This window comes from Diabrotica virgifera, chromosome 7 (assembly GCF_917563875.1).
Source record: "Diabrotica virgifera virgifera chromosome 7, PGI_DIABVI_V3a".
In the NCBI taxonomy this organism is placed as follows: Eukaryota; Metazoa; Arthropoda; class Insecta; order Coleoptera; family Chrysomelidae; genus Diabrotica; species Diabrotica virgifera.
In genome coordinates, this window is record NC_065449.1 from 110,649,189 (window position 1) to 110,676,093 (window position 26,905).

A 26,905-nucleotide genomic window follows, 5' to 3' on the forward strand; every position below is an offset into this window, starting at 1 on the left:
CACCCAGGAACAAAACACCACTTATTTGGCTTTATTTTTAATAATTAAATACGTAAAAAACTGCGCACATTCAAATACACTGAGTAAATAAGTATACAAAACTAGTCGTCGATCAAAGACGTTACGATTGCTGACGTCACAGACCGTAGCCCCGCTGCAGGGTACCGTTTTTCTAGCCTCCAAGAAAATCAACATTATGAACTCATTTATCTTAAAAAATATACATTTTTAAACAGTTTTATGATTGTTACGTTTTTATATACCTTGTAATCTATTGAATTTAACTATATTTAAAAATTAGTGAACATCCCTATTTTTGGGTTTGAAAATAAGGGGGCAAATTTCGTTATAAACATTTAGAGCTGAAGCGGCCCTGTACATCCTATGAGTTTTTAACTTACAGATTATTGTTGCTGAAGACGAAGCGAAGATTTATAAAAAAATAAAAAATTTCTACGACCAACTGAAGCCTAGCTAAATGTTGGGTTAGAAAATAAGGTGGCAAATTTCGTTATAAACATTTAGAGCTGAAGCGGCCCTGTACATCCTATGAGTTTCTAACTTACAGATTATTGTTGCTGAAGACGAAACGAAGATTTATAAAAAAATAAAAATTTTCTACAACCAACTGAAGCCGAGATAATTGTTTCTTTTTTCTTAAATCGTAGTGCCTTTATTTATAACAATTAAGAAATTATTTTACAGTCATTGACTAAAGAAAGACTTATATTATCTTAAAATAAAAATTATTATAAAATATAGTTACATTTAATTATTAAAATTTTGCAAATCGCCCGGCTCGCTTCAAATCCGCGTACTCGGAAAATTTTTACGTAACTTGTATTAAATTTTGACCGAAAACAATTTAATATTACTACCATTATAATATACAGTCTATTTACCACTGTATTTGTTTTTCTCGATAAACTTTTATATGTGAAATCTCATTTCTCAAGATGATACATATATAAAATATATAACTATATTTTTAATTTTTTCATTGTTATATAAATATAATAATAATAATGTTACTTCTTATTATACAATATAAAACTTTTTCTTCTGGTAGTGACTATCCGTTTTGGATGTTGGCGACCATCATGGCAATCTGTACTTGCACACTAAATCGGTACTGCTGCTCTAAAAAGATTTGTAGTTGTTGTGTTGAACGACGTACGTAAATTTTTTAGCAAAGTAATCCTTCGCCTTCCTGGTTCTCAGTTTCCAAATGGGGTTTGCCAAATTGCCATGATGGTCGCCAACATCCAAAACGGATAGTCACTACAAGAAGAAAAAGTTTTTTATTGTATAATAAGAAGTAACTATATTATTATTATATTTATATAACAATGAAAAAATTAAAAATATAGTTATATATTTCATATATATGTATCATTTTTGTAATATTATTTCTTCAGAAATGAGATTTTACATATAAAAGTTTATCAAGAAAAACAAATACAGTGGTAAATAGACTGTATATTGTAATGGTAATATTATTAAATTGTTTTCGGTCAAAATTTAATATAAGTTACGTAAAAATTTCCGAGCGCGCGGATTTGAAGCGAGCCGGGCGATTTGCAAAATTCGGCCGCTCGCAAAAGCACCGATTTTAAAAATAATTTTTAATAATTAAATGTAACTATATTTTATAATAATTTTTATTTTAAGATAATATAAGTCTTTATTTAGTCAATGACTGTAAAATAATTTCTTAATTGTTATAAATTAATTCTTAATTGTTATAAATAAGATAAGTTCAAAGTAAAAGAGAAGTGAGTTCTAAGTTGTGAAAATACTTCCAACAAGGAACGGACCAGGATCAAATGGTTTTCGGTATGCTACACAGCAGTGTCCAACTCTAATGCAGAACGAGACTACAAACCTAATGCATCCGTACTACCAAGTAAGTCAAATAGATACTCAAGCTCCATCATCATGCTCAAATCAACCAATAGTAATCCAAATGATACCTGTTGATAATAATTGTCAAGAACAATATCAGATACAGCCAACAGTTACGCAACAGACCAACTTAAACTTTAAAAACAATACAGAAACGCAGAGTGAAGATGATTTGATGTCAGATGAAGAACATTAAGAGTCTCAAAATCTAAAAAACCCATGGCAAACTATCAGAACAAAAAGAAGAAGGTTTAAAAGTCCAACTTCAAAAGAAAATGAACATCCAATTACACTCTCAAATAGGTTCCAGTCACTTCCACAGGAAACCTCTGTAACTGATACGAATAAAAACCTACCAAACTCAAACCCCCCTCCAATTTTTATATATGGCGTGAATAACTATAGCAAAATGATAGATAGTTTAGCGCAAGCAGTACAAAAAGAGACTTACTATACTAAAGCCTTAACAAACAATACAATAAAAATTTTCCCAAAGACACCTGAATCCTACAGAAAACTAATACACCACGTACGAGAAGAAAACATCGTCCACCATACATATCAACCTAAGGAAGAGAGAGCCTACAGGGCAGTTATTCGAGACCTACATCATTTCTTTCCGATAGATGAAATAATAGCGGAAATCCAGAAAAAGGGTCATAAAGTAAGGAACGTTACAAATGTCAGACACAGATTGAGCCGTGAACCATTGCCTTTATTTTTTGTCGACCTCGAGCCTCAAACGAACAATAAGGAAATATTTGAACTGCAGTATATACAACATTGTAAAACACGGGTGGAACCACCGAGAATTAAAAGAAATATACCACAATGTACACGATGCCAAGAATTTGGCCACACTAAAGCGTACTGTGCAAAACCATATAATTGCGTAAAATGCGCTGGATCACACAACACAAAGAATTGCAAGAAACCAAAAAACACGCCAGCAATTTGCACTCATTGCAACGGAAACCATCCTTCTAATTATAGAGGATGTTCTGTTTATCGTGAACTACTAAATGCCAGATACAATGACAAATCAAAACAAATCACCACTCAAAATCCTGTCAATACTCCCAATGTAAATATACCTACCCAACATCATAGCCATAATTTCAACAGGATGAGTTATGGAGATGCTGTCATTGGAAACACAAATGAAGACAACAAAAATAACAATGAATTAACAGATCAACTATCAGATTTCCTAAACGAATTCAAAAATATGTTCTCTCAACTCTTAAACCAAAATAGCATTATTTTAACCATGTTAACCACAGTCATTAACAAAGTAACAAAATAATGACAAAGTCGTTACGACTTGCGTCGTGGAATGCTAATGGCATTTCAAACCATATACTAGAAATATCACTATTTTTAAAAATGAATAATATAGACATTCTCTTAATATCTTAAAGCCATGCCACAGAAAGAACGGTTACTAAGATACCTTACTATACTGTGTACTACGCAAACCATCCAGACGGAGGAGCACATGCAGGTTCTGCCGTTATTATTAAATCAAAAATTAAACACTATGCAGTCCAACCTTACATCACGGAAAAAATCCAAGCAGCCATCATTAAACTCGAAACAAATACCTTTCTTAGTGTAGCATCTATCTACAGCCCACCTAGACATCCCATTTCAAGCGAAGAGTATCATGATTTTATACAAACTCTTGGATCCAAATTCATAGTAGCAGGAGACTGGAATGCCAAACACACCACATGGGGTTCCAGATTAATCACACCTAAAGGTCGAGCATTAATGAATACTATTCAACAAAATAACTTAAGATATTTATCAACAGGAGAACCCACATACTGGCCTACGGACGCCAACAAAATCCCAGATTTGGTAGATTTTGCTGTAACAAAAGGGATATCTGGCATCCATAGTGCAATAGAGTCAAACTTCGATTTAACATCAGACCACAGCACAATAATAATAACTTTAAGCACACACATAATATGGAGAAGAATACCACCCAAACTGACAACTAAAGAAACAAACTGAGATATTTTCCAAAATTCTGTAAATACAAATATTAGACTAGATTTTAGGATAAAAGAAAACCAAGAGGTAGAGGAAGCAGTAGACTATTTAACAACAGTTTTACAAACAGCAGGGTGGGAAGCAACACAGCAGCGTCAAAGAAGTGTGCAAGAAAACCATAATATTCCCCTCCATATAAGAGAACTTGTAGCAGAAAAGAGAAGAGCTCGACGCATATGGCAACAAACGAGAAATCCATTAAATAAAACGTACCTTAATAGGATAAGTCATAGACTAAATAGAGCACTACATGAGGAAAAAAACGACTCCTTCCAGTTTTATGTTTCGAACCTCTCACGTGAAGACCACTCTATATGGAAAGCTACAAAAAAATTTAAACGGCCGACAATAACAAATTCACCTTTAAGAAAAACAGATATGACCTGGGCCCGCACAACTGAAGAAAAAACCACCGTATTCGCAGAGCATCTTGCAACTGTATTCTCAGCACCAGAAAACAATGACGATGAAGATGACGATATAAAAAAGTACCTCGAAACTCCATGTCAACTATCTCTTCCTCTGACAACATTTACTCCGACAGAGGTTCGACAACAAATAAAAATGCTAAATCCTCAGAAAGCTCCTGGCTATGATTTGATAACAGGAGAATTACTTCAGAAGCTACCGAGAAAAGCAGTGGTGTTATTAACAGTAATATACAACAGCATACTACGTCTTCGCTATTTTCCAATACAATGGAAATTAGCTCAAGTTACTATGATTCCGAAACCTGGTAAACCCGCAACACAAGCAAATTCATATCGCCCGATAAGCCTACTCCCAATAATGTCGAAAGTATTAGAACGGCTACTATTACATAAAATCGAGCAAGTTGTCCCCATAAACGAAATTATACCACAACACCAATTCGGATTTAGGCGTGAACACTCAACCATACAACAATGCCACAGAATAGTAAATATAATTAAAACAACTCTTGAAGAAAAAAAGTTTTGCGCTGGAGTGTTTCTCGATATACAACAGGCATTTGATGGCAGGGATATGGCATCAAGGTCTCCTCTATAAACTAAAATTACACATGACAGACCAACTATACTTTGTTCTAAAATCGTATCTGACTGACCGATATTTCCAAGTCAAAATTGAAGACAACTTCTCAAATTACCACATCATCCAATCTGGCGTACCACAGGGTAGCGTTCTCGGCCCATTTCTCTATCTGATATTTACAGCCGACGTTCCAACCAGAAATGATACCTTATTAGCTACTTTTGCCGATGATACGGGAATCTTAGCAGTGGATGTCGACCCTAATGTAGCATCACAAAAAGTTCAAAATCATTTAGACCAATTACAAAACTGGCTCAAGCGATGGAAAATAAATGTTAATGCCAGCAAATCAGTACAAATTACTTTTACAACCAGAAAATCTACATGTCCTCAAGTTTCTATAAATAATACTCCGATTCCCATCAAGCCAGTTGTCAAATACTTGGGATTGCATCTGGATGAAAAACTCATATGGAAAACGCACATTAAAATTAAACGTAAACAATTAAATCTTAAACTAAAAAATATGAACTGGCTATTTAACAAGAAGTCTTAGTTATCTCTTGAAAATAAACTGCTTCTGTACAAAGCTATACTTATACCAGTTTGGTCTTACGGAATAGAACTATGGGGCTGCAGTAAACCTTCAAATACGAAGATACTCCAAACATTCCAATCCAAAATTCTCCGTATGATAAGTAAAGCTCCATGGTATGTATCCAACCAGACACTCCACAATGATCTGGACATCCCACTAATCAAGGATTTAATAAAAAATCGTTCAATAAAATATCAAAATCGCACCACTGACCACACCAACGACTTGATAAATAATTTATTCACCCAACCACTTGCTGAAAGAAGACTAAAGAGAATATGGCCAGACGACCTACCACAATAAAGAATAATACTTAGAGAACCGTCACTGGATGGTACCTAATTCACGTTAATTTACTTTCAGACTATTTACTTATTACTTTGTGTTTAGAGTAGATTGTAAAAATGCAGTATATCAAAAAAAAATTGTTATAAATAAAGGCACTACGATTTAAGAAAAAAGAAACAATTATTCAGCTTCAGTTGATTGTAAAATTTTTTTATAAGTCTTCGTTTCGTCTTCAGCAACAATAATCTGTAAGTTAGAAACTGATAGGATGTACAGGGCCGCTTCAGCTCTAAATTTTTATAACGAAATTTGCCCCCTTATTTTCAAACCCAACATTTAGCTCGGCTTTAGTTGGTCGTAGAAAGTTTTTATTTTTTTATAAATCTTCGTTTCGTCTTCAGCAACAATAATCTGTAAGTTAAAAACTCATAGGATGTACAGGGCCGCTTCAGCTCTAAATGTTTATAACAAAATTTTCCCCCTTATTTTCAAACCCAAAAATTAGAGGTTTAAAAATGTTTTACGCATTTATTTACATCAGAATATGAAAATATAACTCTTTAGAAGGAGATTGGATGTTTCACCAACTCTCTACGATTTTTTTTTAAAGTTACAGCCTTCGACATTTGACCTCTTGGGATAAACAATTTATAATATCTAAGCAACAAATTCGTTAATCCGGCCTTACAATTTTTTTTATGTTTGGAATTGAAAGATCTTCATTTTAAAGCTTTAAAAAATAAAAAAAAATATTTGTACAATAAATAACGGAATTGTAAAAAACGGCCATTTTGGACCTTTCTCAGGCTGTTATACAATAACCAATAAACGAAATTAAACTTACCATAGCTCAAATTGTAGGTATTTTATTTTACTACAACTTTCTATTAAAAAGTTTTTCTCTAAAATCAATATCCTAAGCTGCAAAATTAAAAATCTTTAAAAATTTCAAATTTAACAAATGAAAATCGCAATAAAAAAAAGCTCACAATATTTTTGGTCACATTTTAGTAGAAGTTATTCCTGGCATCGTCCTTTACAACACCTGATAGGTTTCAAAAATTCCTGAATTATATCACGTTTTTTCACCCACAGCCTGGGGTATTAAATGAGCATAGACTTGAATCATATCGTAAGGATTCTTTGGCTAAATTCATCTTGTCTTAGCACAAACAAAAATTGTTGCGCTTAGTTGAAATGGTATACTTTCCCTCTACTTTTTGATTTGTTACAGCGCACCCGAAGCTGGGGCAGCATAAAATTACCAATCAATAGCATTTATATTGTTGAATTTATGAATTTTACGGTTGAACAAATACTTTCAGTCTCTAATGTTAATTAAGCAGTATTATAATAGTAAAAGAGCAAGTTGGTTAAAGATTAGCATCTGTCTAAAAATTTAAAGAGAAGTTTTTAAATCTATTAAAACCATTTGAGTCGGCTTGATGACTAAGTGAAATGGTAGACATGCACTTAGAATTGTTGAGATTACGAGGTTCATGGTTTGAGTACAGCTTCAGTAAGAAATATTATTTCAAACGTCGCAGTTTAAAATCTAAATGGTGCCCCTATATCCCTAAGAACTATCTGTAAATACCTTTAAGGCAGAAGTTCCTCCACTTGACTTCTACATCCTTACAACGTTCACCATCTTGTTTTTTATTCCCCTTCTGGGGCCGATTTCTCAGAAGCTTAATAAAATAATGCTCTTATATTTTCCAGTTCATTCGCCTGCACTCGTTGAAACCTAATTGGAATATTGCCTTATAACATAATTTTTATACAGGGTGTATCATCTAACATTGACCTATACCAACTTTCTTATTTTAAATACAGCATCCTGTATATTATCAAATGGATTCTCCAGATATTCTAGACATATTTTCTAGATTCGTTTTGTGCTGATTACATCCAGATTTAGCCATACGGCTCACACTCCCTCTAAGGGGAAAATTGACTCATCCCAGATACCTACGGTATCAAAAGGATTGAGCTCTGGTGGGACTCTTTCCGTGTTATCGAGCCCTAGGTGACTTGGAATGCAGGTGTATCTCCCAAAAATTTTCGTACACTTCTGGCCGTCGCTAGTAGTACAGCTTTCTGTATGGTCTTATAAAGATGTTCATTCAGACCCAGCTTTTTTATGCTTTCGAGGAGGGTCTTCGGAATGACTCCAGTAGTAGACATGATAATCGGTATCGTCTGGGTACTTTGCATTCTCCATTGCCTTCGTATTTGAATTTCTAGATCTCTGTACTTGGCGATTTTTTCAGTAAATTTACTACGTAGATTATTGTTGTTAGGAATCGCCACATCAACTAGTGTTGTTTGTTTTGTTAATTTATTAACTAGTACGAGATCTTGTCTATTATGTGCCACTGTTTGGTCTGTGAGCACAGTGCGGTCCCAGTATAGCTTGTAGTTGCCATCCTCAAGCATACTCTCAGGGATTTATTGATAATACGGGAGATGGTCCGTTTGGAGAAGTCCCAGCTTGATAGCTATCTCCTGATGAAGGATTTTTCCCACTGCGTCATGCCGTTCCTTGTATTCAGTTGCAGCAAATGCCTGGCAGCCCCCTGTAATATGTTGGATGGTTTCTTGGGCTTGACATCCATATCAGCATCTGTCGTTTTGAACCTGAGGGCCTTTGATGATATATTTCAGGTAATTTCTGGTTGGTATAACCTGATCCTGAATGGCCAGTAATGAACCCTCCGTTTCAGGGAACATCTTTCCTGATGTCAACCAGTAGTTCGACGCTGTATTGTCGACATAGTCTTGGCTGACCTCATTGGGATGTCGCCCCTGCAGAGGTTTACCCATCCAGGTGCGCATTTTTTCGTCTTTAGTGAGGTGGTTTATGCGCATTTCTGGTTCCCTCAGTTTGATCGGTGTTGTGTCATCTACTGCGCAAATAGCGCGATGTAGAGTAGATGTCTCAGCTTGCAACTGAAAATAATTTCTTAAATTAGCAATTTGTTTATCTAATTGCTTACCTATACCCATAAGTCCTCTTCCTCCTAGATTCCGTGGTAATGTTATTCTTTCTACTGCACTTTTAGGATGGTGTTTTTGTGCCTTTGTGAGGTGTGTTATTAAATTTCTACTGTTAAGGTGTGAACGAAGCAGCTGTTTTACTCTTCGTATAAACTCCGCAGTTATTTCAGTTTTCATTTGCTTATGGTCAATTTTCTTGCTTTACTCCAAGATATTTATACATATCGTTTTCACCCATAGCCTCGATGCTCTGGCCATTTTGCATATCGAATCCACCGGGCTGTACTTTTCCTCTGACTATATTTAAAACACGGCACTTGTCTAGTCCGAAGTGCATACTAATGTCATTTGAAAAGGATTCTACAGTTCTTAGCATCTCATCTAGTTGGTTTCGAGTGGAAGCCATTAATTTCAAATCATCCATATACAACAGATGATTAAGCTTCGCCACCACATTGTTATTTTTGATGCTAAAACCTTCGTCAGTGGAGTTCAATAGCTGAGATAGTGGGTTCATAGCTAGACAGAACCACAGTGGACTTAACGAATCTCTTTGGAAAAGGCCCCAAATGCCCCGGCTGATTGCAATATTTTCAGTTTCGATGTTATTTTCACCAGGTATTTGAAGGTGAATTCTAGTCTTCCACTCTGTCATTATATGCTTTAAAAAGGTCAGTATATTATCATCGACTTTATATATTCTCAATATATCGATAAGTCATTCATGCGGTACTGAATCAAAGGCCTTCTTGTAATCAATGAAGGCAGTTAATAGGTTCCTCTTTTTGGAATATGCTTGATTAGAAATGACTGAGTCGATGATAAGTTGTTCTTTGCAACCCATGGAACCCTTAGCGCATCCTTTCTGTTGAGGCTCTATGATATTGTTCAGTGCACAGTGTTGGTAGATACGCCGGGCTACACTGGATGTGACCAATTTATACAAAGTTGGAAGACAAGTAATTGGGCGGTATTTGGCTGGATCTTGGGTGTTATTTTGATCCTTAGGTATTAAATAAGTGGTTCCCTGAGTTAGAAATAATGGTGTTTCCTGCGGATTAGAAATAACATTATTAGTTAGTGTTGATAAGCAATCATGAACATTACAAAACTTCTTAAGCCAGAAGTTTTGAACTCCGTCTGGTCCAGGAGATTTCCACTTATGAAGCTCTTTGGTGATATTTGATACTTCTTCAGTGGTGAAGGGTTCGTAGAGAGTAGTAGTGTAGTGTTGGCAGTCGTGTGTCGTATCTTCTATCCATCCAGCATTGTTGTTAAGAGCAGCTGGTGTGGAAAGTTGATTTCCCCAAAACTCATGAATTTCTTCTTGGCTTGGGTAAGACTTATCAAGATTTTCTACAGTGGAATTGAGTTTTCGATAGAAGACCTTCTCAGCAGTCTCAAAAAGGGCATTGTCGGATTTTCGGTTGTTACTCACTTTGTACCTTCTTAGTCGTCCTGAATAAACGGAGAGTTTTTGTTTTAATGTATCCAGGCACTGTTGGGCTGTGTTGTTTTCTGGATCATATCTTGAGTGTCTTGCAGTACTCAGTATTATTTCTTCAGCTCTCCTGATTACTTTTCTACTTCGTACACCTCGTATATATTCTGTGACTTGACCAATATCCCTGTGCAGTAATTCAATCTTTCCGAGCAGTCTTTTTTCCCAGGGTGCAATTCTGTTACCAGTCCTTCCGTTGTTAGTACCCCGTCGTGTTCTAATCTTAACGCCCATTACATTAGCAATTGCTGTTGCCGCACAGTAGATTAGTATGTGCAAATATTCTAATGTGTGGGCTTCTACGACATAATTGGGTAGGGCTTCGGTGTTCACAATTTTTAATAGCGCCCCCTAGTTTCTTACAAGAGTTTATTCGTGGTAGCGGTGGTCTGCTAAGTGGGTTTGTTCCATTAAACTCCTGTACTACACGTGCCATTTCGCTTACTAGGTTATCACGTAACTCGTTGTTTTCCTGCTCTGTATTGTCAGGTTGAGTTTCTTGTATGGCAAGCTCAGGAATCTGCTTATGACCTTCAACAGGGACTTGATCTTCAATTACTACATCGTTATGAATCTCCCGTTCGACTTCGCTTCTGATGGTATTGGGTCTAGTCTCTGGGATAAGGTTGTTTCTTATAATTACCCGGTATTTGTCTGATACTTGCTCCGATACTCCGATCGTTGATCGTTGCTCCGATACTTGAATATCTGGGTACGTCCTGCAAAATTCGGCATACAGCTGTTGTCGGTAGCCGATTGTTTCTTAAAAATGTTTTCATTAAAGGACACAGTCCATTTCATGCGCTGCCTGGTCGTCCCGCTTGAGTGAGCGCCGGCTGATGATCCAGCGCAGCACCTTCGGCGGGTGGAGCTCTTGTTGTTGTTTGGCTCGCTTGTGGTTGTGGTTGTGGTTGGGCTGTAACTGATTGTATGACAGGGGCCCGCCTCCTCAACACCCTGCCACCGATGTCCCGCATGCTGTCACGTCCAGCGCCGGCTCCAGACGTGCCCTGGCGATCCCCGTGCTGATTACTATTATTGTAGTTTTCTGAGTTGACATTGTCATATTAAGTTCTTTGCTCTTATGTTAATTATGTGGACTAGTCTTTGGAGGCTATCTTTATCTTGGATTATAAATATATCGTCTGCGTGACAGTAATTTTACTTCTTTCATTCCCATTGGGCATCCTCTTCCTTTGTTGACACTTTTTTTGTAAGTTGTCCATCTATTCTGACTTCCATTTTATTGTTTTTGTAGATGTTTTCAATAGTTTTATGATATTTAAGAAAACTTCTCTATTATACAGAAGTTCGATTACATCTTGGAGTCCTACTCTGTCAAATGCTTTCGTCAAGTCAATCACGACACAGAATGCTGGTTTATTCCTGCTGTTCATCTGCTAACGTTATCCTCTGATTCATTAGTTATTGTAAAATTTTGGTTGTAAATTTGAGGGTAGTGTTTAACACGTTCATACTTCTGTAATTTTCTGGCTATTTGTATTTCCTTTTTTTAACAGTAGAAATAAGTCGATAGTTCTCCTTTCTTCCGGTATCATGTTTTATAATTTTGTTAATATTGTTAATATTCAGTCATTGCTACTCCACAATATTTCAGTAATTCATTTGATATTCCTTTTTTTTTTCCGTTTTCCGACTTCCGTGCAGTTTTTCCGTTCTTCAGCTCTTCAAGTATTTGTCGAACTTCCTATGAATGTATATTAACTTCTTCATTATTTGTAGTAATATCTTTTGTTTACGGTTCTAGCGTCGTTTGTTCTTCTATATATTTTTTAGATAGTCAATCCGCTTATCCTTTTCTATGTGTTTTGGTTCTATTAGTTTATTTACCTTCATTCTTTGACCTCTTATTAAGGGTCCATTTTTTTCGAAAAACGTTCCTAGTGATCATTTTTTTATTCTTCTTACAAGTACAGTTACGATCACTGAATAGTTTACACCTTAATTTTTATATTGTAATACTCTAAAATTGCAGTGTCGTACGGATTTGATAAATGTCAAAGTCAAAAAATTTCAAAAAGTCAATGCTTGTCAAAAATTTGGCTAGTGTTGAAAAATAAAATAAAATAAAACGATATCAAACTCCTCCAAAATGGTTAGAATGCATTTGAGTGATATGCAAAAAAGCAAGAGTAATTGCCAAACTCGAAGAATGTTGTTTCACTAAGGAAAGTTGCTGCAGATTTGTACGTGAGGTATATGTGTATATGGAAAATCAAAAAAAGATGGGATAATTATCACTCTATATAGCAAGGTTGGGCGGTTCAAGAGGGCAGAAGATCTCCACAGATCAACAGGATGAGTTATTAGTAGATTATTTGAGAGAATCTCCTTTTGCCAGAGCTCAAAAAGCTAACAAAGAGACAGCGTTTCCGAGCAGTAATTGCACTGCACGTAGAAGAATTACACAAATTACTGTTTATTATTTAACATTGTTTATCAATATTTAATATAAAATAGATTTAAAATAAAATGAATATTTTAAAACCATACTTCCCTATTTTCGTTACCTATTAAGACCATAATCCATTTTATTCAAAAAACATTCTTTCTACATATACTGTCCATTTTGTTAAATTTTGTAAAATATATTTATATTATTTTGATTTTTAATTTTAATCAACCTATTGTAGATACACCACTGTTAACGTCACTTTGACGTAAAAGGTGGGTTTAAACGAGGTAGAAATTTAAAAAATTGGCTGCTAGATACGTAAACCTGTAAACTATTCAATGATCGTAAGTGTACATGCGTTTCGTTCTTTATTGTCTTATAATTATCGTATGTTTTTCTTGTAACTATCGTATTTGTCTTGTATCTATAGTTTCCTTATAACATTAAAACTGAAAAACTACAATCCAAAAATCTGGGCATGATCACTGGCGGCAAAATCCCTTCCAAGCGGTGTGATGTGTATCCTACTGAACTTGAGTTTACTTCCATGACACGGAAAAACAAAGTTTTAATTCGTCGATTCAGAATATGCCGTAAAAGACTAACTCATCTAACAACACAACAAACATCCAATGACTTTTTAACATTCTCCTTTATGTACAACTGGTTCAAAAAAAAACTGATACGACTCTTAAAGCGTATTTTGTAGAAAATTGAGCAGTGTATTTTGAAGGATAAATAATTAATATTTACATTCTGTCACTGTCACTGCCAAATCTTAAAATTTGTCACATAACTTATTCGGTTCAACGTCAAAAAATGGCTGTTTGTTTGTTTATTTTATTATTTGTCTGTCATAATAAATATAATTTAATGTCAGATCAATCATACACTGCTCAAAATGATCAAATCTTACTTACGAGTCGTATCAGTTTTTTTAGGAACCAGCTGTACATACTCTGGCGATATCAAACATATATTTGCAAACTGCCCTTACCAATTCCAAAACAATATCAATTGCCTCTATGAAACCAGACTTAATAAAGAAATGTAGAAGAAGAAATGTAGTTAATACTTAGATAACTGTTAATTGTATAAATACTGCATTGTAATTAATGTAATTATTGTAATGAAATTGTATATATGTCAGTGACATAACATTGAGATGACTAAATTTCAAAAAAAGATCATTAAGATCATTAGATAGATCATTATTTTCCCTTATATTTTAACATTCAAGCTTTTCTCCCATTTGTGCGAAAATTTTTGGGACACACTGTATATAATATAACGTTTCAATATTTGGATAGGGCTTGAAATCCTATCTGCAGATTACCTGACTTGGAGGAAAACTTTCATAGCTGATCAACCATCCTCCTCAATCATACTTTTCCCCCTACTACAATATCAGTCATACTTGATTCAATTACATAGCCGTTTTGAGTTAATTTGCGAAATCATTCAATCAATTAGTGGAATTTTAAGAACCTTAATTTGTTCAACACAATCAATTGCCACTTTAACTATAAACTTACGGTTATAATTAAAAATAGTATTTATACGTATTTTTTTGTATGGTTATTATTATTTTTATTATTTATAATATTTTTGGTGTTTAGTTGCATGGCTATAATCTTTCATATGCGAAGTAGAGGATGGTATTTTGGGAACTTATCAAGCTTTGGCTTTTGTCGTGCTGACTTTTTATGCATGAAATGTACAGGTAAGTTGGATATGTTATGTAGCATAGCTTCAAACGAATGCTATTGTCACTTTTAAGTATAGAAGCGAAAGTTACAAAATGAGATAAATGAGGTTCAAGGCCCATGCGAAAAGTGGTTCTAATTTATTTAAACAAGTTTTTTTAGACAAATTTTCAGGCAAATTTTCTTTAGTTTTCTTTAATCATTTCGAACAAAGAATGTATGGTGTAAAATTTCTCTAAAGTTTATCGTTTTCGAGTTACAAACACTTTTAAACTGAAAAAAATTGAAAAATTACGATATTTAAAGCTCAAAATCACAAGTAAAGTATATTATTTTGAAAGCATTAAGTGTCTAAATTCAAGTTCAAACCTCTATCGGTTCCCGATGAAAATTCTGGAATTATTTTATCTGAAAACATTTTTTTTAATTGTTAATTAAGCGCTTCTGATAGCGCTAGATAGATTAACGCTAAAATTTTTTAGCGTTAATTTTAAAAGATGTTTTAAAGCGTTTTTACTTACAAATTTATCTGGAGATTAAGGGGTTAAGTTTTATGTGTAAATAGTTAAAGGTGATCTTAATGTTTAATTGGAATGCTATAATACAGGGAATGCTTCGAAAATCAAGTATTAATAACTAAAAGCTAATACATTGTACAACAAGCAACACAGTTACCTATTTTAAATGCAAGATAAATATGCATGTTTGTATGGAAAATACATAGCCCGTGCTTGTTGTACATAAAAAAATGTGTTTTTTGTCGTCAAAATGGAAATTTCTTGCCAAAATAATCGTTTATTTAAAGAATCAGTTTATTGTATAGTATTTACACCAGTGAAAGAACAAATTATGTATACATTGATATTTTGATTCTTGTGCATGATAAATTGCTGTTTTATGATCGAGAAACGCATAGATTAGAACAACCTTTTCTACTGTTCCTCGTAGACTTCGAAAAGGCCTTCAGTAAATCTACAAAAACTTTTGAGACTCCTTAGCCAAATATAGAATAGACCATACTTTTGTACAATCAAATCTACTTACAAGAACGCCAGACAAGAACATCAAACATTAAAATGATAAACATTCAATACACAAAAAATTCAACTTAGGTCCGGTTTCACCAACAACAAATAAGTCAATTATTCGTCGAATAAAATTTATTAGACGTTTACATTTTTATTTTGTTTCAATATAATTTGGATAATTTAAAGTTAAACTGACGAATTAACTTTCTTATAGATATTTACAGCGAGATTAACTTGCAAATTTATTCGAAATTCTGAGATTAAAAATATATAAAATACACACACCCAAACTTACTACTTCGTGCGAATTTAAAAAAAAAACAAACACACGAAGTCAAACAATATTTATTTTAAAGCAATTTAATAACAAATACATAACAATTAAATAAAACAATAAAGTATTTTTTGTACAACCGTGTTAATAATGCTACTTTAAGGCACTAGTGCTTTAAAATATTTTTAAGGCACTGCAGTTCGTATTGACCGTATAGGCAATTTTGATGTAATGTCAAAAAAATATAAAAATGGAATGTCAGTCAAGTTCAAGTAAAAGCTTTTGTAGATATTGTCCCGTAATTACGTTTGTAGAAAAAATATTGTATGATATGCGTGTTAAAAAGTACATTTTTAAGGCACTTATGTGAATTGCAGAACTCGCTATCGCTCAGTCTGCAAACTTTCACATGCGTGCCTTAAACGTGTACTTTTAAAACTTATATCATAAATAACTATAACAAACAAATTGAAAGTATTTCATAGTTGTTTTAAAGTCAATAGCATACAAAGTTTCAATGTAAAACGAATAATGTTTAAATTATTTTTATTTTTTTTTTGTATTTTGTGGTATGCTTCTTTTCATGAGCATTTTTCAGTGCGTCACAAATGATAGAAAAAAAGGTAAGTCCGTGATAATACACATTTATAACATTTATTCTAACATGACATTTTAGTTAAATCTGACAGTTGTCACATTTTATTTGCAATTTGGCATAAAAACAAATCAATTGTTTATTGCATTTATAAAATGGTATTTTCTTTTATTTGTATAGTCTTATAAATTGTAAAGATTATATTCGTAGATATATATTATATAATTAGTAAATAATTTTTTTCGATTATAGCGCCATCTATTGACCACTAGAATAAATGTTATAAATGTCACCGACGAAATGTAATCACCGACGTGCGGTTTTTTCTGTCACATACAATTTAATGCGTTAGAAAGAAATCGAAAAACTGTGACGCACTGAAAGATCCTCATGAGAAAAAGCATAGTCAGTGTTATCACGTCTAGTCCTTATGCAAGCTTCAGTTTGCGTGGGCATGCTCCTAATCAAATTATCAACATTTTGTTGTGGTAGGTTGCTCCATCCTTTAAGAGCAGCTTGTACTAGCCGTGCGGTGTTTTGTGGATTATCCCGGCATGCTCTAATTTTTCTTTTGAGCATATCCCACAAATACGCTATAGGATTAAGCTCGGGTGAGTAAGCAGGTCACTCCAAACAAGGGATACCTTCAGCTTCAATGATGTCTGTAGTCACTCTAATGGTATGTAGAGGTCCTTTATCATGCAATAAAATTAAATTTTCTCCTCTTACACTTTTCCATAGCCTGACTTCAGGTTATCAACATACCTGTGAGCAGTTAAAGTTGATTGAATGAAAATTAAAGGAGTTTTTTTATGGATCACAATTTCTCTCCGGAACATTACACTTCCCCTTGTATATTTGTGGATATATCGGACAGTTTTCGTTCTTGCTTGTCTTCCTCAGCCTCTTAAGTACACGATTTCATGGGTCATCTGATTTTACACAAATCCTGACTTTTTTTTAAAATAACACATTTAGTCAATTCCCAATGTTCCAGTTTTGGTGGTGAAGACAAAAATATAGGCGACCAATCTTGTGCTGCCTGGATAACTCGGGAACCCATAACTGTCTCCTGCTGTATACTTCTTGGTACGAACTCTTCTTCTCATCATTTCAACTGAAACAGTTACACCTGTAGCTTCCAAAAGCTACCTTTGGAGCCGCAGGTGAGAAATGGTTGGGTGTCTTCCAGCTGACTGGACAACTAAACGATCTTGGAGAGCCGTTATTACTTTTGGCGACTTTCCCTAGCTTTATTTTTGAGCTTTCCTAGTTCCTGTTACCTAGCATAGGTTTTGGACAGAACGCCCTGTATTACGCCTAGCTCTACAGCTATGTCCCTCTGAGAACATTACTTTCTCCACAAGACCAATAATCTTTCCTCGTTTTAAGTTCTATAACCCCACATCCGGCATATTTTTGTTTTTAGACGCAAAAGTTAGTTTATTTATTTTCGTTCAATTTGCAACTCGAGCAAATAACCTATACTGTACCGAGGTGTACTATCCGATTGTCTTATATATTTTGTTTATTTTCAATAAAAACCTTTATTCTTCGCAACAATAACAAGTTTTTTCAAAAGAAATAAATATTACTTTGAAATACATGGTGATTCCATATAAGTGTGGGTGTGTGCAAATAAAATAAGTCTTATTTGACGTTAGTAAAATGGAGAAGTGTCAGTTTATTGGTCGAGTAACTTTATTTATAGAATAAGCTACTATTTGTCGTTGGTGAAACCGGCCATTAGTTAAGTAAGACAGGCTAATATACTCTCCCCAAAAATATGTGTGGCCTCCCTACAAGATAGGCTTAATATCATTAAATTGAAATCAGCTGGAATCAACATCGATGCAGAAATATTTTGAGGACTATGTATTCATGTGATAATATTGGACATCATGTTGAAAGAGTTGAAAAACATCTAAAAAAGTCGGTGTGAAAATAAATATTTTAAAAACCCAGTTTACGAGAAATCTAGTGACTAATGCTCCTCTACAAATAAATAACATTAAAATTTAACGAAATAATTTGTTCTTTTTCTTCAACTAAGATTGCCATCTCCGCAACGGAGGTCGGCAATCGTCATAGCTACACGGATTTTAGAGACGGCTGCTTTAAAAAGTTCATTTGATGTACATCCTTACCATTCTCTCAGGTTGCGCAGCCATGATGTTCTACGTCTCTTTGCTTCTTTTTCCTTGGATTTTTCCCTGCATAATCAGTGGAAGAAACTTGTATTTTTCTTTACGTGTATTATACAACACGAGATATTACAATTTTTGTTTTTATTGACTTCCATTTCTTTATTCATGCTTCTCAGAACCTCTTTGTGACGTGTTCAGTCCACGATATTTTCATAATTTTTCTATACACCCACAACTCAAATAATTCCAGTTTTTTCATTGGTGCAGCATTTAAGCTCCAGGCTTCCATTCTATAAAACAAACTCGAAAAAACGTAGCACCCGCAAACCTAACTCTTAGCTCCAACTTTAAATCTCGTGTGTTTCTATTCTGATTTTGATTTCCTGTAAGTAATCATTTGTGGAAGTAATCATTGTTCCAAGATATGCATATTTATCCACTCGTTCGATATCGGTTCCGTTTATTAGAAGATTCTGGTTTTTTTTTTGAGGTTTTCGATATTCTCAAATTTTGTCTTCTTAAAGTTCATTGTTAGGCCCCTTTTCGAGACTCCGCTATTCTGGTCGCGTCTCTGAACATTTTCGACTAAGATGACAGGGTTATCCGCATATTTAATATTGTTATTGGGAACTCCATTTACCTTTATTACAACTGTTTCATCCTCAAGGACTTTGTTCAGGATCTTTCGAGTAGGCAATAAAAATAATTGGGACAATATGTATCAAAGTCCAGTGGCGCTCAAAATCCCGACGGCCAAAACACCGACACGCCAGAATCCCGACACGCCAGAATCCCGACAGGCCAAAATTCCGACATGCAACAATCCTCGCATAAGTAAAAATTCCGACCACTACATTTTGAATATTTATTGTTTCCTTTTCAAATGCAATTAGACAAGGCGAAAACAGCGGGTTCGTTGGGAAAAATATTCCCATGAGATTTTTTTGCATAATCACATTCGTGAGACACCCCAGAATAAGGTTCAAGAAGTCGCCTACGCGAAAAATGGTCCAAATTTTTTTAATCAAATTGCAAAAATCAATATTTTTGTCCCGGACAAATTTTTTCAGATTTTTTGGACCATTCTGGACAAAAAAGGTCTCTTATAATTTTTCTGTAAAGTTGATCTTTTTCGAGTAATAAGCAATTTAAAATTTGAAAAACGCGAAAATTGCCATTTTCAAGGCTTCATAACTCGGTTAAAAATTATTACTATGAAAGTCAGAAAGTGACTAAATTAAAGTTTAAAGCCCCCGCTACATGATTCTGAAGAAATCTGTGTCATTAATTTATTACTTAGCTGTTATTTTTAATTAATAACAATGAGCAGTTCGATCGTATTGACGCGGCTGTAAATGTGAGTGCGAGTAAGATGCACAAGTTGACTGCCGGAATGGCATCTCTCTCGCACTTAGCATTTATGGCCGACTAACACGTGCATGGCGCTCATTGTTATTACTTAAAAATAACAGCTTAGTAATAAAATAATGACAAAAATTTCTTCAGGATCTTGTAGGGGGGGCTTTAAACTTTGATTTAGTCACTTTCTGACTTTCATAATAATAACTTTTAACCGAGTTATTAAGACTTGAAAATGGCCATTTTCGCGTTTTTCAAATTTTAAATTGCTTATAACTCGAAAACGATCAACTTTAGAGAAAAAATATAACAGACGTTTTTTGTCCAGAATGGTCCCAAAAATCAAAAAAAAATTGTGGGGGACAAAAATATTGATTTTTGCAATCTTAAAAAAAATGTTAAAAAAAATTTGGACCACTTTTCGCGTGGGCGACTTCTCGACCCTTATTCTGGGGTGTCTCACGAATGTGATTATGCAAAAAAATCTCATGGAAATATTTTTCCCAACGAACCCGCTGTTTTCGCCTTGTCTAAATACCAAATCATATTATAGAGTATTGCTAATGTATTATTAGAGTATTATTATGTATTTTAAAAGAAAAAATTAAAACACTTCATTTTATAATATAAAAGCTATACTTACTGAAATGGAAGGTTGTAAGTGACATGATAATATCTATTATATGAAAGTAAACTTGAATTCAGTAATCCTGAAAACAGGATTTGATTATTACGTACTCTGGACTAATTAGCAAAATTCATGGAAAAGTTATTTACCAGTACTGGAATCGAATTATAAGATCCTATATATTAATAATATAGGTATGCAAAGTCCGCAGATAGCGTACTACTTTTTTTTATAAACAAAATGGCGCCGACAAATCGTATTTTTTTCAATTATTGCTCTATAACTTCTAAGATTTTAACTTTTCACCAAAAACACCCAAATAAAAAGTCACCGCAGTTAAATTCTGCATAGAGATATGTTTTTCCCGATTTGCTCCAACGAAAATTTTTCTCGGAAAATGCGGGTTTTCCCAACAAAATCTCTAATTTTAAAATTAAGTAATTATTAATCAATAATTAAATAACTTAGCGACATCAAAGCTTTCTTGGTATAGATTGTAATTCCAGAAGCCGGTGAAAATTAAACGAATATTTTAGCAACAATTTAATTGTTAATTAACAATTTACGATCGCAATAATAACCAAAATAATCATGATACATTGATCAAACTTATAAAGATTATAAAGATTAAATGCTTATTTATTATTTTATCGACAAAATATAAATTTTTCGTTTTTTGCATAATCTTTAAATTTTGAAAAAAAAAATAGTTATAATACGCTGGTCTAATTAGTAAAGTACAAAGAAATGTTACTTACCAGCAATTTTATTGCTGTAATCGAATATTATGATCCTATATATTAATAATATATGTATGCAAAGTCCGCAGATAGTGTGCTACTTTTTTTATTAACAAAATGCCGCCCCCAAATCGTGTTTTTTTTTCAATTATTGGTCTATAACTCCGAAGATTTTAACTTTACACCAAAAACACTAAAATAAAAATTCACCCCAATTTAATTCTACATAGAGGCATGTTTTTCCCGATTTGCTCCGACAAAAATTTTCCTCAGAAAATGTGGGTTTTCCCAACAAAATCTCGAATTTTCAAATAAATTTTTTTGCAAGTAATTATTTATCAATAATTAAATAACTTGGCGAAATAAAAGCTTTCTTGGTATAGATTCTAACTTCAGAAGCCGGTGAAAATTAAACGAATATTTTAGCCACAATTCAATTGTTAATTAACAATTTACAGTCGCAATAACAACAAAATAATCATGAGACATTGAAACGGTTGAAAAGTTTACATACCTGGGAATAGAAATATATGCCGACGGATCAGAAGATGGAGAAATATGGAAGAGAATAACGCAGACAAACAGAGCTTATTTTGCCCTCTCCCATATATTTCGGTCTAAAAGTGTCCACCGAAATACAAAGAGGAGAATCTATAAAACCTTAATTCGACCAATAACATGCTATGGCAGTGAAGCCTGGGTCCTGAAAGAAACATCCAAAAACAAACTCGACACATTCGAAAGGAAAGTACTTCGGAGAATACTAGGACCTGTGAGGGAAAACGGAATCTTCAGAAGTCGATACAACAACGAGCTTTATCAACTTTATAAGGAAACGCCCCTGTCAGACTTCATTAGAATACAAAGATTGCAATGGGCCGGACATGTGATAAGAATGGGTGGGGATAGGCTACCAAAACGAGCACTGAATGCTAGAATGCAAGGAAAGAGACCGGTTGGGAAGCCACGAAAGCGCTGGGAAGACACAGTAAACAGCGACGCACAATCCCTTTTAGGAGTCCGTGTATGGAGAAGAGCAGCCACAGACAGGCAAGGGTGGAGGCAAAAACAAAGGAGGCCAAGGGTTAATTTGGGCTGTAGTGCCGTAGAAGAAGAAGAATCATGAGACATTGATCAAACTTAGAAAGATTATAAAGTTGTGATGCCTATTTAATATTTTGTCGACAAAATATAAATTTTTAATTTTTTGCATAATCTTTAAATGTTAAAAAAATAGTTATAAACAAATTAACATTTCTCAGAAATTGTTTATTATATTATAATTGTGAAAAATACTTAAAATGCGTATTTCAAAGGTCTTGAAAATGAATGCTTTAAATTTTTTTCCAACCATTTGCAAAAAAATAATGAAACAGCAAAGTAAACATACGATTACTCCGTTGTTTATAATTTGTTTTAATTGTTTCAAAGCTTAAAAGTGAGTTTATGGTACAAACTAATTACTCTGAAAAAATATCAAACATTAGTTCAATGGTTATATTTTAATCAAAGATTAAAAATGTTTTTTTTTTGTAATTTTTAGCGCGAAAGTAGGCTTGATATAGAGCCGGAGATAAAATGTTCACTCGAAGCGACTGACAATCTTTAAACTCGCGCGAGTTGTGTATGTGGACGGGTTATAATACATAATTATTTTATTTATTAACGTCGCGCGGCGGTCGTCGCTTCGAGTGAAAATTTTAGCTACGGTACTGTATTAGTCTACTTTCGCGCGTGTAAATTACAAAAAAAAAATTATAATCTTTAATTAAAATATAACCATTAAACTAATAATCGATATTTTTTGTAAGTAATTAGCTTGTACTTTAAGCTCACTTTTACGCTTTGAAAGAATTTAAAAAAATTACAACCTAGTAATCGTATGTTTACTTTGCCGTTTCATAACTTTTTTGTAAATGGTTGCAAAAAAGTTTTAAATCATTCATTTTCAAGATCTTTGAAATACGCATTTTACCTATTTTTTAAAATTAGAATATAATAAAAACTTTCTGAGAAACGTTAATTTGTTTATAACTATTTTTTTTAACATTTTAAGATTATTCAAAAAAGTTAAAAATTTATATTTTGTCGACAAAATATTAAATATGCATCTCATCTTTATAAGATTTCAAAGTTTGATCAGTGTATCCTAATTATTTTGGTTATTATTGCGACAGTAAATTATTAATTAACAATTGAATTGTTGCTAAAATATTCGTTTAATTTTCACCGACTTCTGGAACTATAATCTAAACCAAGAAAGCTTTTATGTCACCGAGTTATTTAATTATTGGTAGATAATTACTTATCTAAAACTTTATTTAAAATTTAAACATTTTGTTGGGAGAACCCGCATTTTCCGAGGAAAATTTTCGTTGGAGCAGATTGGAAAAAACATGTCTTTATGCAGAATTTAATTTCGGTGAATTTTTATTGGGGTACTTTTGGTGTAAAGTTAAAATGTTCGGAGTTATGGAGCAAAAATTGAAAAAAACATGATTTGGGGGCGCCATTTTGTTAATAAAAAAAGTAGCACACTATCTGCGGACTTTGTATACCTATATTAGTAATTTATACACTCTTGGCCAAAAAAATCGGGACACCTTAGAAATGGGTAATTTTTGATGTCTCGAATCTCCTAAACCTGTTGTCCGATTTTAGTGATTTTTTTAATATGTTATAGCCTTATTCTTTGAGAATACGGATGTAGTAACAGTGTTGCTGAACAGGTAAATATCATTGTATACCGGGTGTTACAATAACACTGTGTTTTTTCCTGAAAGTTCGTAACACCCTGTCGAATATTCTAGCATTTAAAAAAGATTGAAATTAAAACTCAATTGTAGCCTTAGCCTTTCTTAACATTCTGCTTTTTGACTCATTCACTTATGTTGGATAATGAAAAACTTAGGTACTTTGACAACTAGCCATGTTCTTCATCAATACATGGTGTTTCTAAATACGTGCGACAAACTTTAAGGGTCAATTCTGCATGAAAACATAATGACAGTTTGCTTTATAAACATATGTCCACAAATGTTTCGTTTCCGATATACGGGATGTTGAATTTTTTCTTACAAACTGACGATTTATTTATTGCTCTAAAACCGGTTGCGATATGCAAATGAAATTTGGTAGGTTTTAAGTGGTAGTTATTTAACATTTTTTGACATACATACAACTAAAAATTTTACATTCGCCATTGGCGTGCATACAGGTAATACGACCGGGTAACATGACCCGTATGCACCCCAATGGTAAATATAAAATACATAATTGTATGTAAAAATGCAGAATAACTTCCTCTTAAAACTCGCCAAATTTCATTTGCATAGCTCAACCGGTTTTAGAGCAATAAATAAATCGTCAGTGTGTAAGAATAAATTTAACATCCGGTATCTCGGAAACGAAGTATTTGCAAACATATGTTTATAAATCAAACGGTCATTATTTTTTCATGCAGAATTACTCCTTAGAATTTGTCGCACTTATTTAGAAACACCCTGTATTGATGAAGAACATGGCTAGTTGTCAAAGTACCTAACTTTTTCACTATCCAACATAAGTGAATGAGTCAAAAAGCAGAATGTTAAGACAGGCTAAGGCTACAATTGAGTTTTAATTTCAATATTTTTTAAATGCTAAAATATTCCACAGGGTGTTACGAACTTTCAGGAAAAAACTCAGTATTATTGTTGCACCCGGTATACAATGACATTTACCTGTTCAGCAACACTATTACTACATCCATATTCTTAGAGAATAAGGCATATTAAAAAAATCACTAAAATCGGACAACAGGTTTAGTAGATTCGAGACATCAAAAATGAACCATTTTTAAGGTGTCCCGATTTTTTTGGCCAGGAGTGTATAATCATAAGCTTCGATTCCAGCAATAAAATTGCTGGTAAATAACTTTTCCCAAAAATGGCCTATTCTCCATAATCAGTCCAGACTATATACTTACATTATTGGACTATATATTGGCAAAAAAAAAATAATTTAACTCATATATCCATGTTAGAAATTTTATTTAGAAAATTAGTTCATATTAAATGGTAAATACTTTTGTTTAGTAACAAAAAATAAAAAACAGATGACCATAAACACAAAAAAAAACAAGAAATACATGTAATTATATGTTAAAAAGAAACTTATCAAACCTGTCGGGATTCTGGCCTGTCGGGATTTTGGCCTGTCGGGATTCTGGCGTGTCGGGATTTTGGCCGTCGGGATTGTGGCTGTCGGGATTTTGGGGTAGACCCATCACAGTCTTACCCCACATCTAATTTCAATTTCCTGTGACAGCTGTTCGAAGTAACTAGTTATAAGTAAATAATATTTGGGAAACAAGATAGGATTCGGAGGCAATCAAACACAGGGATTTGAAGAAGAATATGTCTTACCTGGGAATTTTAAAATTTAAAGTACATATTGAAGTCTGATACTCCCATATGTCTGAAAAGCAAAGTTTTCAATCAATGTGTACTCCCTGTCCTAACCTATGGCAGGAAATTTCTATTTATTCACGGCGTACAATTTTATATGAATATTATACAGTAACCGCCACATTACTAGACACACAGGTACTTTGAGGTAATGCAGTCCTGGACCCTTCACTTGTTGCACTGTTTACTTTTATGTCTAGTGACGTCTAGAATCTAGAACGTCAGAAAATGTATAGAGACCAATATAAACATAGAAAGTTGATATTTTATAGAACAGCTATATTTGAAGTTTATAGTTGTCATTGTATTAAAGTTGTAAAAGTTATAAAGTATTGTAATATTGTTTGTGTTTGAATACAGTTTTTTTAAAGCAGAGTAACAAAATAGTTTTAATTAATGTATTTTTTGTATGAAAAACAATTATTTTCAATAGTTTCATGCCAGTCACATGATGACATGACATGACAGACATGAAAGTCACAGGTGAGAACGGGCCGGATTAGCAAACGCCTAGAAATTAGGTACTCATGTGTCTACTAGCGTGGCGCTTACTATATATAGACTCGATAATTTATATTTTATAACAAATAAATTTGTTTTTTTCTTTACTATTTTTTATTGTGTAGGTTACGTAACTGCAGTTCCTCGAGTTTGTTAGCTCATCGAGGGACAAATCTAGAGGAAGGTAGCGACGACGAGGCTAATGAATTTATGTAGAAAATTGTATTGTATTTTTTTTCAAATCCGGTAACTACTTCACTTCTTAGGAAGAAAACAATAAAACCACGTGTATGTATATGTTAACTTATTTATTATTTTTTTACTTGTACAAATCTGAAACCTAATTATCTTTGTATATTTGAAAATATATAATTTATTTCTTTACATTGTTCTTTTGGTAATCTTCTATGCATGAATTTTCAGACTATTCAGTTTTGATTCAGATTATTAGCTGGAAAACATTAACATTTACAAAAGCTGCCAAACAAGAATAGATGACACAAGAAATTCTCGAAAAGATGGACGAAAGAAGAATACATAAAAACAAAGATAAAATTAAATATCAAGAAATTAATAAACAAATAAAACAGAAAATAAAACAAGCTAAGGAAACGTAGATGTCTATTAAATGTCAAGAAATTGAGGAATGTGAGGCAAGGTATGACACTTTCAACACCCATTAGAAGGTTAAAGAAA

The 26,905-nt window shown here is 33.5% G+C and overlaps 1 protein-coding gene across 4 annotated transcripts in view; it reads left to right on the forward strand.

Annotated features, from left to right (window-relative positions):
• The window catches only part of LOC114331004 (coiled-coil domain-containing protein 102A), a 129,887-nt gene extending 103,296 nt beyond the window's left edge, over positions 1-26,591 (forward strand). For 2 of the 4 annotated variants that reach the window (XR_003652568.2, XM_028280456.2), the window contains 2 exons: positions 14,403-14,506; positions 26,335-26,591. Coding sequence is in view for 3 of the 4 variants with exons in the window: in XM_028280456.2 (XP_028136257.1) it covers positions 14,403-14,506; positions 26,335-26,366 (136 nt within the window). In the remaining variant the exon portion in view is untranslated. The remainder of the gene's footprint in view (positions 1-14,402; positions 14,507-26,334) is intronic. The other 2 variants (XM_028280458.2, XM_028280457.2) reach the window with 1 other exon arrangement.
• Positions 26,592-26,905: the final 314 nt, after the last annotated feature.